The sequence below is a fragment of the Scardinius erythrophthalmus genome, assembly GCF_964197995.2.
Source record: "Scardinius erythrophthalmus genome assembly, chromosome: 6".
Lineage (NCBI taxonomy): Eukaryota > Metazoa > Chordata > Actinopteri > Cypriniformes > Leuciscidae > Scardinius > Scardinius erythrophthalmus.
Genome location: NC_138226.1, coordinates 19,550,429 through 19,565,713, shown reverse-complemented (window position 1 = coordinate 19,565,713; position 15,285 = coordinate 19,550,429). Strand labels below are relative to the sequence as shown.

At 37.3% G+C, this 15,285-nt stretch overlaps 1 protein-coding gene across 3 annotated transcripts in view; it reads right to left on the bottom strand.

Moving 5' to 3' along the window:
• The window catches only part of acvr2aa (activin A receptor type 2Aa), a 57,127-nt gene that overhangs the window by 20,408 nt on the left and 21,434 nt on the right, over positions 1-15,285 (bottom strand). For 2 of the 3 annotated variants that reach the window (XM_081368833.1, XM_081368835.1), the window contains exons 2-4: positions 11,842-12,052; positions 9,831-9,982; positions 3,591-3,745 (exon numbers count right to left, since the gene is read on the bottom strand). In XM_081368833.1, coding sequence (XP_081224959.1) covers positions 3,591-3,745; positions 9,831-9,982; positions 11,842-12,052 — 518 coding nt within the window. The remainder of the gene's footprint in view (positions 1-3,590; positions 3,746-9,830; positions 9,983-11,841; positions 12,053-15,285) is intronic. The other variant, XM_081368834.1, reaches the window with a different exon arrangement.

Sequence of the window (15,285 nt, the reverse complement as noted above, 5' to 3'; positions counted from 1 at the left end):
TTATGTTGATGCATACAGCATGCATTACATCCCATGTAAATGCATACAGCAACCACCATCATGGCTACCATACACATTTAAAGACAGACCCATTTAAATGAGATTTACAGTACATTCAGGAGTTTCAGTGTAGATGTTTATAGAGATAATATCAGTGAGTAAATGAACTGACCAAGTTATAGGGAGACAAGAGAGTAGTCTTTAACCAAACATATATAGTCAAAGTCAGGCAAATCTTGTGTTATTTATATTTACATATTTAAAACATTGTGAAAGTTAAGCTCAAAGCTTTGTATAAAACTCCAAAAAGGAGGGATGCTCCGATCGATCGGCTGCAGATCGGTATTGGCTGATAATCACATTCTACGACTCGATCCGTAGTCACTAAATTTGCCCGATCTTACAAACCGAGCCCAATTTGGTGTTGTAAAACACGCTATGACGTCAAACCTTAGCGCTGCAGTAACCTAAAGAATTCTAAAGAAATATCACGTGGAGGAACAGTTGTTTAAGGATTTAATACAACAAACCTGATTCGCTGCCTCTGTCATCTGCTCTTAGTGTCAGAGGCGGGGCTTAGGACACAAGCACACACACACACACATACACATTCTTGTACATCTATCTTTATGAGGACATTCATTGACACAATGCAATCTCTAGCCGCTTACCCTAACCTTACCCATCACAACTAAGTGCCTAACCCGAACCCTTACCCTAAACCCACCCTTAACCTAATTATAACCTTATCCCTAAAACCAAGTCTTGACCCTCAAACAGGCCTTTAAAGGGGTCTCAGAAAGTGAGGACCGGCCAAAATGTCCTCACTTTACTCTTTGTCCTCACTCCAATGGTCTAAAACTGGTCCTCACAAAGATAGTTGTACAAGTACACACACACACACACACACACACACACACACACACACACACACACACACACACACACACACACACACACACACACACACACACACACACACACACACACACACACACACACACACACACACACACACACACACACACACACACACACAGCGACAAGAAACCTAAATGTGTATGATTACCTGCATCTGTCAATCTTCAGGTCCTTCGTGAAAAAAATCTATTTGCCATTGGTTGTCAGAAGATGAATCTATCTTTGTCGTAGTATCCTTTCAATGTCCAATGTAATTGGATTTCCCAAGACTGGCGTCAGCGCTGTTCAATGCCATTGATCTCTATGAAGTGCAACCTTAACCTCAGCGTTACCCACGTTGCTCGTCGATTGAGCCTTGCAAAGTGGCGCTCAAAGTTAAATTAATTTGAATGAATCGTTAAAAATTCATTAATAATCAATCGGCAATTTTAAGTGTATTAGTTCAATGAAAGGTTTAATGACTCACCCATAGAGACAGTCCCTTGGCACCACCTACTGCCATAACAGCACTGACTGACAGCCTGCAATTGTTCAGTTTTAAAGTCTTGTAGGCTCTTTAATAAGCCAAAGTATCATAATATTGATAATATTTTGCGTAAGCTCTGTTTTTAAAGGCCTATTAAAATGTTCACTGTAAAATAAATATCGAGATCAGTATCGGCCGATGAAGATGACAAGAAATCGGTAGTCGATATCAGCAAGAATTCTAATCGGTGCATCCTAACTAGAAAGGGAGGTTGTAGCAGCAATATAATGCAACAATATCAAAATAAAGCACAATGTTATTTATCAACAGAAACTGAGCAAGCTTTTGGAAGGTATTGGTTTCATCACTGAAGAACAAAGAGAACTTTAAAGCCTTTTTCTGCAAATGCGTAATTCAATTAAACAGATTTTCAAAGAAACTACATTTCTAAGCAATTCAACAAGCAGATCTCTTTGTGGCATTTTGCGAAATGCCACACTTTCCATTAGAAAATAATTTCTGGCAATCTCCCAACGTTTGTGACGCAGTAGAGTGACATCTTTGAGGCTTTAGACACAATTCTGGAGGAAATGATCGATCAAAACAAAAAGTAAATTAATATACTACCATTCTAAAATGTGGAGTAAGATTTATTTACTCACAAAGGCTGCATTTATTTCATCAAACATAAGTTACAATTTAAATATTGTGAAATAATATTTAAAAGTAAAATACCTGTTATCTATTTAATTTCATTTTTTAATTTATTCCTTTGTTTGATCAACAATTTATTATAAGTTGTGATGGCAAAGTTGAATTTTCAGCAACTATTCCTCGGTGTCACATGATCCTTCAGAAATCATTCTAATATGCTCAATATTTTCAGGTTTTGTTGATGAATAGAACGTTTAAAAGAACAGCATTTCATTAAAATAGAAATCCTTTGTAACAATGTAAAATGTTTAATGTGTCCTTTCAAAAAATAAATAAATAAATAAATTAATAAATAAATATATATATATATATATATATATATATATATATATATATATATATATATATATATATATATATATATATTACTGACCCTAAACCTTTAAACGGAAGTGTAAATATAAATAAATACAAAATAAAACTTTCTCCGCCTCCAAAACGATTTTCTTTTTCAGCTGACATCACCAAGCCTCATTTTCAAACACGTTCCCAACCACCTGTCATATACAGACTGCTTTTCACAATCCAATTAAGAATTAAATTCCAACAATTTCAGTAGCTACAGAAAGGTTACGGTAAGAATATATGGAAGTTGCAAACACAGTTTTATATTGACTTGTTGTAATAGTCCCTAAAGACTTCTGCCTGCTGCATTAAGAACTAATAAAGCTTCCAACAATTCAAAAACAAGTTTGGGCTGATTATGATATTTGATATCAGCAGTGCTGTGGGGATGGTTTATCTGTCAGATCTGACCTACATAACACTGAAACTCAATCGGGGAATTCCAAATGCTCACCTGACTCAAAGGTAACCCTTTGTGCTACCATACGGTCCCATATATCATCCCAGCACACGCTTGTAAATGTATCTATTCAGACCTGCCAAAGATGTCTTACAATGCTCAACAGTGAGGATTTTTTCCCACTGGCCCAGTAGTTCAGATTATCACTTCACTGACTGAATCCATAAAGCTCTATTGTGTAGTTTAGAAGTAGATGTGAATCTTAACACTAGTCACACACAGGGGGTAAAGGTCACCTGATTGCTTGTGTCTTGTGCTATGTCATTTTTGTTATCTTTTGTTTATTGTAAGAGAAGAGGACATCGAAACACAACAGTGTCCTGACAGATCTCGTTTGATTTTAGCTGACAGTGTGTTTGAGCTTGAGCTAGTGTGACATTGAGCACATTAGATCCCTGAATTCACTGTCATTCATGTCAACAGGAGGTTCTGCCCAGGGGAAATAACAGCTCCCCAAAGCACAGTTTCTAGTGATATGAAGATGTCCTGATACACCGAAACTCTCTCACACACACACACACACACACACACACACACACACACACACACACACACACACACACACACACACACACACACACACACACACACACACACACACACACACACACACACACACACACACACACACACTAAAAGAGAATCAAATACATGGATTATATACGTATAAAAGTATCAGATTACCTGGGTAGGCACCAGAACAGGTGGATACGCCAGCTTGTGTTGCCGATACATCCAGAAGGAGAGCAGGACAATGGCAGCGATGCCCATGATGGGCACGATGGAGTACAGGAGGGTGCTGAACAGTGGTGGCTTTTGGGTGATGGGGTTGGATGTTGCTTGGGAGATAAAAAGAATGAGAGACATCAGTACCAATCAATACTTTTTGTGTACTTTTAATGTACTCTACCACTCAAAAGTTTGGGATCTGTAATTTAAAAAACAATGTTTTTCAAAGAAGTCTCTTATGCTCATCAAGACTGCATTTATTTGATCCAAAAACAGTAAAAACAGTAATGTTGTGAAATATTATTAGAGTTTAAAATATCCATTTTCTAATTCCTGAGATGGCAAAGCTGAATCTGCAGCCATTACTCCAGTCTTCAGTCACATGATCTTTTAGAAATCATTCTAATATGCTGATTTGGTGCTCAAGAAACATTTCTTATTATCAATGTTGAAAACAGTTGTGCAGCTTATTATTTTTATGGATGACAATGATACAAAAAAATAATAAAAAAATCAGGATTATTTGATGAATCAAAAGTCAAAAGAGGTTCAAAAGTCTTTACAGTCACCTTTGATCAATTCAATCCTTGTCCTTGCTGAAAAAGTACACTTAGAAAAATAAATACAAAAATATGACCTTACTGACCCCAAACTTTTGAAAAATAGTGTAATCTGTGACCAAAATATTACAAACTAGAAAATGAAAAGAATATATTCACACATTCTGTCATTCTGTCTGTTTTAGCCATTGTGACTTACAAATCAATCACAAAATTACACAAATAAGGAAAAATATGAAACAAAAAATTCTCAAGACCCCCGTGTTTGATTAAATGTGCTTGTGTAAAGGCCTCCATACATACAAATACAGTTACACTTAATTTTAAGGTGATGTTACAGTGTAATTAAACATTGAATTACTGAGTAATATTAATTAACAACATATACTTCCTATAGGGAAGACTATGTTTGGTTTAGGGTTAGATGCATTTGCTTACGCAAAAATTACAGTTATTATTACTATAACTACATGTAACATGTAACAAGGACACAATAAAATAAAGTGTGACCACTAGGGATCCTCAGGATTTTCGCAGCCGATACCGATTACCGATTTTTTTTGTCATCACGATCGACCGATACAGATCCCGATGACTGATACAGATCCCGATCATTCAAGCTTTATATAAGTATTAAGTAATAATTAAGCTCTCTGCTGAATGTCAGTGTTTTTTCCAAATAAGTAATACCACAGACATTATTTACAGCAATGCTATAGATTGTTGTATTAATTGAGAATAAAATAAATAAGCATAACAAATATTAATTTTACAATGAGCATTTTAATAGGCCATTAAAAACTGGGTTTATGCAAAACACTATCCATATGAGGATACTCTGGCTTATTAAACAGCTTACAAGACTTCGTCAAACTGAACATAATTACAACCCATAAGGTATAATTAAACATTGCCCAATTATTGACAGACGACAAAAACAAATAGAAACACTGCAAACTCCTAAATTAACAAAATGAGTAGTCGGATACAAAAATGATCAGGAATATTATTCAGCAATTGCTGAGTATTTGAGTAATTTCTTCCTACATCCTACTTAAGTAGGTAAGGCAGGATTATCTTTATAAATGCGAGCTTTTCTGATACTCGGGCATATTTGACTGTTCAAGCCCAGTAAGATAAGTACTCATACGCTGTATGAGCAGCAGCTGCTACTGCGTGTGACGGTTTCAAATCACTTGTTCTTAAATCACAAGGCTTAAAAATGCATTGTTTCTTGAGACCGCGTGATAACTGGTGATGACTGCGCCGCTAATACCACACCAATTTCCAATCAGTTGGTGGGATCGGCCTATTTTAGTGACTCCCGATCAAATCATAGAATGTGATTATCGGCCGATACCGATCTGCAGCCGATCGATCAGAGCATCCCTAGTTGCCACAAATACTTATGAGAAACAAATATGCTTGTTGTATTCTACTAGTTAAGACTGTTACAATATACTGATTTGATATAGGTAATTATATTTTTACAGATACCAATTATGATCATCATGATCATATTTCATAAATTATGAAAGTAAACATTTCTAATTTGTCTGTAAAAAAAAAAGAAGCAAAGAGTCGGATCTCATGTATGCATATAGAGAGTCCACATTCTAAGCTTTTACTATTATCATATCAAATTAGCGTTTTTTTTATTTAGTGAACTGCTCCCACTGAAAGGGCTGACATAAAATAGATAAATACAAATGAATAATAAAAATAAGTAAATAAAATAAACAAAGAAATATCAGCAAACATATATGCTCTTTGGAAACAGCTAAATGCCACACTTCATTATTATTGGTTTAATAAGATATACGAATGTGAAAAGGGATGATATCAGCATTACTTAGCAGAATCTCAGATTCTAATTCCCTCAAGAGGAACAGCACGAACACAAGACAAATGTGAAGTCTAACATACACCTTCTGTACGTTGCATTAGCGAGATTCGCAGTGTGCGTTGAGAATCTCTCACTGCATACTTATCTTAAGTCCCGCACCTTTTGAACTTGCTAATTACAATTCTTACACGCCAGCCTTGTAATTCAAGGTTGGTTAGATTCCCTGAAGGCTACTGACAGATTCTGCCTTGTGCAAACAGTTTTATTTCCAATGCACATGCATCTATGCAAATGCACATTCCCGTTAAAAGCAGTTCAACAGAACTGCACGAGTGTGTGCTTGAGGGAGAATAGCGTGTGTACTTAGAGCACACGGTGGTCTTTGGTTTCTATGCATCTAGTGCCAGATATCGGACTGGGTCGTGGCTGTTCGCCAGAGATGCAGTGATCCCTCATCCTTGTGTTATGGCAGAGCATTTCCCATTCTCCTGGGTTGACTGCGGGACCATGTGCACAACCCACCCGGTCGAACTCCGGCTGAACCTGTGTTAGCTTTGGTCCAGCAGAGATCCCATTCGTGATGCCATTTCTTCCCTCTCGTGCCGGCTATGGACTTGGAAGTGGGTTAAGGACTCTGGATTAATCCACAAGCGGAGGAAAAAACACATCCACCCCCAACAAACCCACTCTCATGCGACCCTACTTCACCCTTCCCCCATTCAGCAGGCAGAATGGCCACATGCAGCCGCGGGGCAAAAAAGTACCCAGTCACAAGGTCATGAAAAGCACACAGCTCCATGCTCGCAGAAAGCGAGTTCAGAGAAACTCCAGTGTGCTTTGTGCAACTCTCCGCGTCCTTGTGGGTTTTTGCATTTCATATCAAGATCATTCCATATGGAGTGAGTCAGTGCTGAAAATATACCCATTACATAAGCACGAGTGAGACCCCCCCCCCCCCCCTCAACCCACCTCCTCTGCTACTGAAGTACTGAAGACTCTTCTACCCACCACATTTGCACTGATACAGACAGTTGTTGTGTCAAAACTCATCAGGCTGAGCTCAACCAGTGCTGTATGCAACTAAATCAGGAATCTTTTAAAGCGGCCGCGGGTAGAAGATAAATCACGATTGCTGAAACGTACAACAGCCCTCCTGCAGGGAGCCGAGAGCAGTGGCTCGCTGATATGCCTCCATCCCTCATTTAGTTAAGAGGATGTTGATGTCAGTGTTTACTCAGAAGAGATAAAGCGACCAGATCAGCCCCGGTAATCTAAAAGACACAGTCATCTCTGAGAGCACGCTATGCTGTTAAAAGCCCAAAGACAGCAAAGCAAACTGGTGCAACGAAATGTCTTTATTACAGAATCACTCAATAGATGGTTGTTCAGGTTGTTCAATTCATGTATTTCTGAGGATCTACTGCAGTGGATGAAGACTGGAGTAATGATGTTGAAAATTCAACTTTGCCTGCACAGGAACAAATTACATTTTAAAATAGAGAATAAAGCTTTTGTAATTGAATTGTAATAATTCTGAATATTACTGTTTTTACTGTATTTCAATTAAACAACTGCAGCATTGGTGAGCTTAAGAGACTTCTTTCAAAAACATATTAAAAAAAAACTTACCTACCCCAAACTTTTTAGTATTAATAATAATAATAATAATATCGATATAAATCGATCAGGTCAAGACCAATGCAATCTTTCTGCCTCTAAAATACAGATTTTGAATTAAGTTTTAGAGCTACTTCATTATTATTTATTAAAAAAAAGAAAAAGAAAAAAAGCTTAAGCCACTGCCACTGCCACTGCTTCAGCTCCATTCAATGCTGGTCTTAGCTTGTTCACACAAGCATGCTAAGTTTTTTTTCTTTTCTTTTTTTCGTTTCTGATGTCAAAAATAACCTGAATTTATAAAAGCCTCCGGTAGCAGCAACATCACAACGATCAATTAAAATTTTACAGAGGAACCTGCTGCTCTGAAAAGAACTTCAACTCCACTAAAGCAAAGCAAAGGTAATGAAAAATGAAAAAGCCCGATGAGCTGCATCAATAAGGTGACATATGAGACAGATAACAAGCTCTTCATTCAAAGGCGGAATAATCCACAGCCATAAAGCTGTGCAGTAGTCACAAGAAATGCAGATGTGTATAAGAGCCAACACATGCAGCAATTAACAGAGCTTTTGTCAGTGGAGTTCTGGTGGCTTGGTCAATAAGCATATCAAAGCATACCTTCTGATCAAAGAAATAGAGAATTATCTGAACAAATGAATAAACATAACCAACATTATAAAAGTCCCTAATATCTGTAGATTAAAAGCACTTCTGTAATTAGATTATTTCAAAAATCAAATGTGAAAACTGTATTTCTACATTCATAAGGAGGGCACAATGGATTCACTGGAACTGTACAATTATGCAAAAGCAAAATTACAAACTCTCGAGAAACTATCAAACTCAAAAATCTCACAGAAACTGCACCTCATCAGTGTCACTAGCTACGTTTACATGAACAACTTTTGAATTACAATTAATGAATCCGAACGTAGTGTTTACATGAAAGAGATGGGGTTGATGTGCGTGTTTATATGTCACAAGCTTCAAATCGGAAATGATTTATTTGGCATGCGCACGCTGCACGAATATACAGTTTACCACTGTTTGCGCATATTCTCCTAAATTTCTTCTTTTCTTTGATTTCGGGTCCTAATTAGGAGACAACGAGCACATGAACCGTTGTGGCTTGTTGCTTTTATTAAAAAAGCAGTAAAATGCCCATTCCCGCACCCAAAACAAGGCGTCTGCGGATGAGAGACATAAACAAGGACTGGTGGGACGTTGTCCTGCTCCACTTCACAGACGATGAGTGGAATGAGAACTTTAGAATGACACGACAGTCATTTATGACACTATTCAACATCAACAGCTCGTTCCTTGCGTCACATGTCATTATGCCATTTCTACATCATTGCACATGCGCAGTTTTCTTTTTTCGGACTGTGCTAGTAGTCCGATTACAATCAGATTATTAGGGTCCATGTAAACACAGCTACTGGATATTAAATACAGACACATAGGATATTAAAAATACATGCCAAAAAGCACACAGAAAAAATCTTTAGTTGCACCATATGTTTCCAACAGGAACTAATAATGAATATTCACACCACTGATAACACTCTGAACAAGTCGAAAATAAAATTAGGCACACTAAAAAAACAGCACCTTCAAGACAACCAGTTGATTTAATATGTTATGATTTTCTGGCGAAAAAAAGAAAGTGGATGTTTATATGTTACATGTATATACTATTCACAAAGTTGTCTTTCTAATATGCACATTTTTTCACGTTCATAAATAACATGAAGCACAAAACACTGATGTACAGACTATCAGAGTAAGTGTTCATTATAACGCAACAAAAACACAGTTGTTACAAGGCAGGTATGAATTGGATTCTTTGTGGTGCTAAAGCGGGGCTACACACATACCTCATAATTCAGGATATGAAACATGAAGGAAAAAAAAAAAAAAAAAAAAACTAAAATGGATTGCAAGAGTATATGAAAAACACAGCGAGCCTGTTATGACTTTTGACATACTGAATAGTCATGAAAAACGCCTGAGAGGTGCTTTGAGGTAATCTGATGATTTTGATGATGAGGTTTATGAGGGAATATAGGCTATGATGAGACAAAGAGAGAAAGGAGTTTCACACCGACAGAATCAAACACCAGCACAATTACATCAAAGGAAGAGGTATAACTGAAGAGCTTCCAATACCCTTAAAGACTTTGCTGTTTGTTTCGCTGAAGGGAGCCTTACTCTGAACTGGCTGCGTGTCTGGGTTGTAGAAGAACTTCTCGTTGCACATGTTACCCTCACAGCAGCAGAAGAACACATCTGGGTCCTCCTTCTTCTCCACACACTCAGTGCTGTAATATAAAGAACAAGCAGAGCTGTTTGTCCACAACTGAGGTTAAATTTTTTTAACCACTCAAATACTGAAATTTCTAGAACACAACACATTTTTCAGCAAACACAAAGGTGCACAACAGTACATACTGATTACATACAATTCATTTGATTAATTAAATACATTTAATGTAATTCATTTGATTATAAAAAAAAAGATTGGCAGCACTTTTTTTCCCTAATTTTTGGCAATTAAATAAAGATGGCATCACATTTGGGGATTATTGAGACATGCGTGCTGCAAGGTTTATTTGGATTTCGCTCGGGTTAGAGAGCAAACAAACGTATAAATGCACATGGGCGGAAAAATGCCTGAGCCAAAGAGATACTTTTTAAAATCTGGCAGCCCGCATCAAAGCAGAGCTCTCAGGTTGGCTTAAAGAAGATAAACAAAGCTTAGCAGCACACCAATAATCCTTAAGATACACACACAGGTGGAAATGAAAAAATAAAAGGGGAATGGATGACATTCCAGAGGCATTTAGTCAGAAAAGTGATTCGGTTACTGTCTTGCAACGCACACGCACCATTAAGCGATCGCAATACTTGCTCAGCTACTTAAGGACTTGACATGGCAGAGCAATGTGCATGAAAAAAAAACAAAAAACATAAATCCTTCCAGCGAGGGAGGTAAACGGGTTTAGCAGCATGTTAGGACAGGAGAAGTGCTGCTTCCTTTGCACGCTATCAAAACAGCTTCGTTCAGGAGAAGCACTTCCTGATCTACCAGCGGTGCTACCTGTCGCATAGGGGCAGATGCGTTGATAAACCTGTTTTTACTATCTCCCTTTTATGGCCGGAGGTTACAAGGTTCACAACCAATTCTAAACATGGAAACACGTTTACACAAGACTTTATCTGAAATACTGTGAAATCTTGAGAAGGAAGTGTTTGGTTAAATGAATGTGTGGCGTATACTCTCTCTGTAATGTGTAGAGCATTGAGCATGGGCAATTTAGACTAAGTTAAACAATGCTTGAAAAAAAAAAAAAAAAAAAAAAAAAAAAAAAAAAAATATATATATATATATATATATATATACACTACTGTTCAAAATTTTGGGGTCGGTAAGATTTAGTTTCTAATGCTCACCAAGGCTGGATTGATTTGATCAAATATTTAAATGTAATTCATTCCTGTGATGGCAAAGATTAATTTTTCAGCAGCCATTACTCCAGTCTTCAGTGTCAACATCGTAAACAGTTGTGCTGCTTTAAAAAAAAAAATCTGGATTCTTTGACAAATAAAAAGTTCAAAAGAACAGCATTTTTAAATAGAAATATTTTGTAACTTTATAAATGTCTACTGTTCCTGTACAATGTAATGCATCCCTGCTAAGTAATAAAATTATTGTTTCTCTAAAAAAAAATTTAATGGTAGAACCCTCACACTGCAATATTTTTACAAAATGACAATAATTGAACAAATGCTGATGCAAAACTGCATGTGAGGAGCAAAAACATCTCTACTACAGTTACAGTTTTGGAAACTATGATATAGGTAGAAATGAATGCTGATCGCAAGGGCAGTGCTTGAGGGTTTGACCACGCCTCTATAAGTTTAATCAAAACAATCTCTATTCAGAGGGGAAGGCTGTGACATATCATATGACTACAGTTAGCACAGAACATGACACTTAAAATGATGCTGATCAATATCGATGGAGGATACCAGTCAAAAAGCCTCACAAACTGCTGGGTTATCAGTTTGAATCATTTTAACAAATCATTCAGAGCGAGCACTGAATAAGCATACAAGATTCACTTACTGAAGCACAAGTCATTTTCTCTTTCATTTAAATTTGGCTCAAAATGATTACCTGTCATAGCAGTTGACATCATCAAGCCAGCAGCCTTGCTTTACTATTTCAACTGATCCTGACACATTTCGCCAAGTCGCGAAGCAATGAAGCCTCTTGTCCTTTTCTCCCACGCAAGACTCAATACCGCTGCGGTTTCCTCGGTTCTCCAAGCTGGGGCTGTAGTTGTAAAAGACACACTCTTGTGTCTCTGAGCGGCCGAGAATGGCACCTGGAATAAAAAACCACAGGGGAAGCTGGTTAAGACATGGACTGCCTGCAGTGGAAACAGACACCTGCTGAACTGATCTCTCAGAAGACTTTAACCACAACCCAAAGTGTAAAGCTCAGACGCCAACCATCAGTTCGTCACTGATTAGCAGCTGAAAATCAATTAAAGATAACAGGCATTGGAGGAAAATAACCGACACACAACTGTTAAATAACCAAAAAAAGTGAAATCCACAAATGGGATTTTTAATTTTTTTTCAGAAGCTACTCATGAGTTACCATATGGTTAAAAAAAGAAAGCGAAACACTGTGTTAAAGCAAAACATTGTGGTTAACCAAAAAAAAAAAAAAAAAGCAAATGTAAGGTAGTGAGTGTGATTAACACAGAAGGGCCACTTTGAAACAGGATGTGGCGTTTACTTTTTCCTAAAACAACCGCAACTCAGATCGTGCTTGAATATGGCAGTGATGTGATGAGTGTTAAGAAATTATCCAAAACACAACCCGTGTCATCACCATCACTTAACACACAAGACAAAAATCCAGAGGATTTCATGAACAAAATAAAGAGCAAATAGTGGATTGAGATTCTAATCTAATTCTTTACTTGCTAATCCTGATCAAAGACACCTGGGATCTCGTGCAGGTTGTGCCAAGCTCGCACGACTAAGTCTCTGTCTGGACGTTTACATAAGATGCGTTCTTGCACTCAAAAACATTTAGACGGAGCGTAACAGAATAGAATAGAACAGAAAGTCAAGCGTTAGAAGCACTAGTTTGGCGGCAATCTTGCATCTATGGGAACATTGGTGATCCAGACATTTGGCTTGAGCTGATGTTCACATATTGTGCCACAAGGAACAGCCTTGGTGATTTCTTTAAAAAAACATGAAAAAAATCGTACCCTCCTCAAACATTATTTTGAACAGTAGCGTATCTATGTGAATACATGCAAAATCACAGAAAGCTCACTGTGTGTTTATATGACAATGTATAGTTAAACATATCGGCAACAGGTTTTGTTTTAATGAAAAGTATTTTAATAATAAAAATCTATAATATTGTTGGAAAAAAATTAAATTGTTACAGTTTATCACACAACAAAAACAATATCCTGAAGGAAACATTGGAGTACTTTTTTTGTGGTGGGAATTAATCTGCTAATTGCCATTCAGTGGGGATAAATCCTCAGGATTTGTTCCAGAGACACAAGTTACCATTATTGGGATTAGGAGGAAATCTTCTGGAATTACTGTCACATCCACATCAAGGCAGAGAAGAACGATGGTGCACAAGACGCACAATGATCAACAGAGGACGAATCGCATTGAGCCTACTCATCTTAAATGATAAAAGGAGCATCACAAATTGCTCCAATGCCTTGAGCATCTGTTAGGAAACATCTAGAATAAATTAAAAACTAATTACAAGTGGCAAACATAAGGGAATTACTCACCTGCCCTGTCCACTAACAAGTAGAAGGCTCAATAAATCTTTGACCTATATTCTACGACTGCTCTTCCTGACAACAGCCCTTGCCCCTCCGCTGAGCTGCTCTCGGTTTTTAATATGAGACGCTGGGATACACAGACTCCTCTGAGTCAGCAGGGTTACACGAGGTAAAATGGCAGAGTGCACTGTAAATATATGGAGCTGGTGGAAGAAGCTTAAAAACACCCCGAACACGGCCAATGAATGACAGCCAACGGTATGAGTGAAAAGACCACATGCCATGATGTTAATAATGGATCATGTATGGTGGTTTCCTACACAAAATAAACTTGATGACCAACACTTTGCCTGTACATTAAAAACAAGCTGAAACGTCTTTTGAAAGGTATTGACTAGTACAAGAAGTGGGCTGCTGATGGCATGTTTGGTGCTTCTCAAGCTTGCATTTTCCATCTCTGATAGTACCTCTAAAGGTACCGCCACAGTGACAGCTTTTGTACCTTTTTTTCTGAGAGTGTACGTTATACATTCCAATGCACTCATGTACATTTTTACTCATGAACATTTGTAATGTATATTCTATAGGGATGTAATGTCTGAGACCAATATTGAACATGCTTCTATTTAGCATTTTTTATGGGTTAACACTTTAGTTTATGGTCCAGTTCTCACTATTAACTAGCTGCTTATTAGTACTTATAAAGCACATATTAATGTGTTATTCTACATGGCCATATTCTACATCCTTACACCGTGTCCTAACTACACGTGACGCGCGATAAAAGTTCTCTTTTCCATGTTAATCAGTCTTTGTCCTAACCAGCCGCGACGGCGACACGCGACGATTCTATTTTAGAAACAGTTTCTATTTTTCTGCGACGTCGCGGCTGGAACAACAAACACAAATTGTGGCAATGATAATCTCAGGTACTGTTTATGTGCTTTCAACTATTAACTATTTATAACTATATATAACTATTAATAAGCAGTAATTAGCAGTTGAGGCAAAAGTCATAGTTAATAGTTAGTTAATAGTGAGAATTGGACCAAATAATGGACTAAAGTGTGACCAAATAATGTTTGTACCTTATTACAAATTTATTATATAACCAGCATAAAAATTTGAAATTGAACTGAAAAATGATTTGGGAAGATCCAAAAAGCATATTGTCTTTCAATGGAAGAACAACATCTGACCATCCATACAAAAGTTCACATGATCAAAGTCACAAATTTGATTATATGATAAGTGACCTAGAAGTGCAGAATGTGAAGCATTACTGTATTGTACATAAAACCTTTTCTGTTTTAAACTTGTTGTGCTGTGACAAATTTATCTCACTGAGAGCGAGACTGCACACCGACTTTCCTATCAGACACTAACTGGGTTTACATGGACCCTAATAATCCGCTTGTAATCAGACAAGTAGCACAGTTGGAATAAAAAAAAGTCACCGGAACCACGTCAACCGGAATGAATTGGCCAAATCTGATGAAAATTTCATTCGGATTGTAAGGGGTGGATTAAACCTTTTCTAAACAATTTGATAGGACACGTAAACACTTGATACAGGGAAGTATATTATTTTCTATTTTCTGTCAAATTTTCATTCTTAGCTGTCAGTCCATAGCCTGGTAATACCAAACTCTGCTACTTCGCTTTGCTTCGTAGACAGAGTCTGGAATGGCATAATAGAGAAGTATTTTCTCTCTCGCGGGGAGTCGCTTGTCTGAAGTTTAAAATCATTGGTTACCCGTAAGCCAATCACATGACGTTTGGTT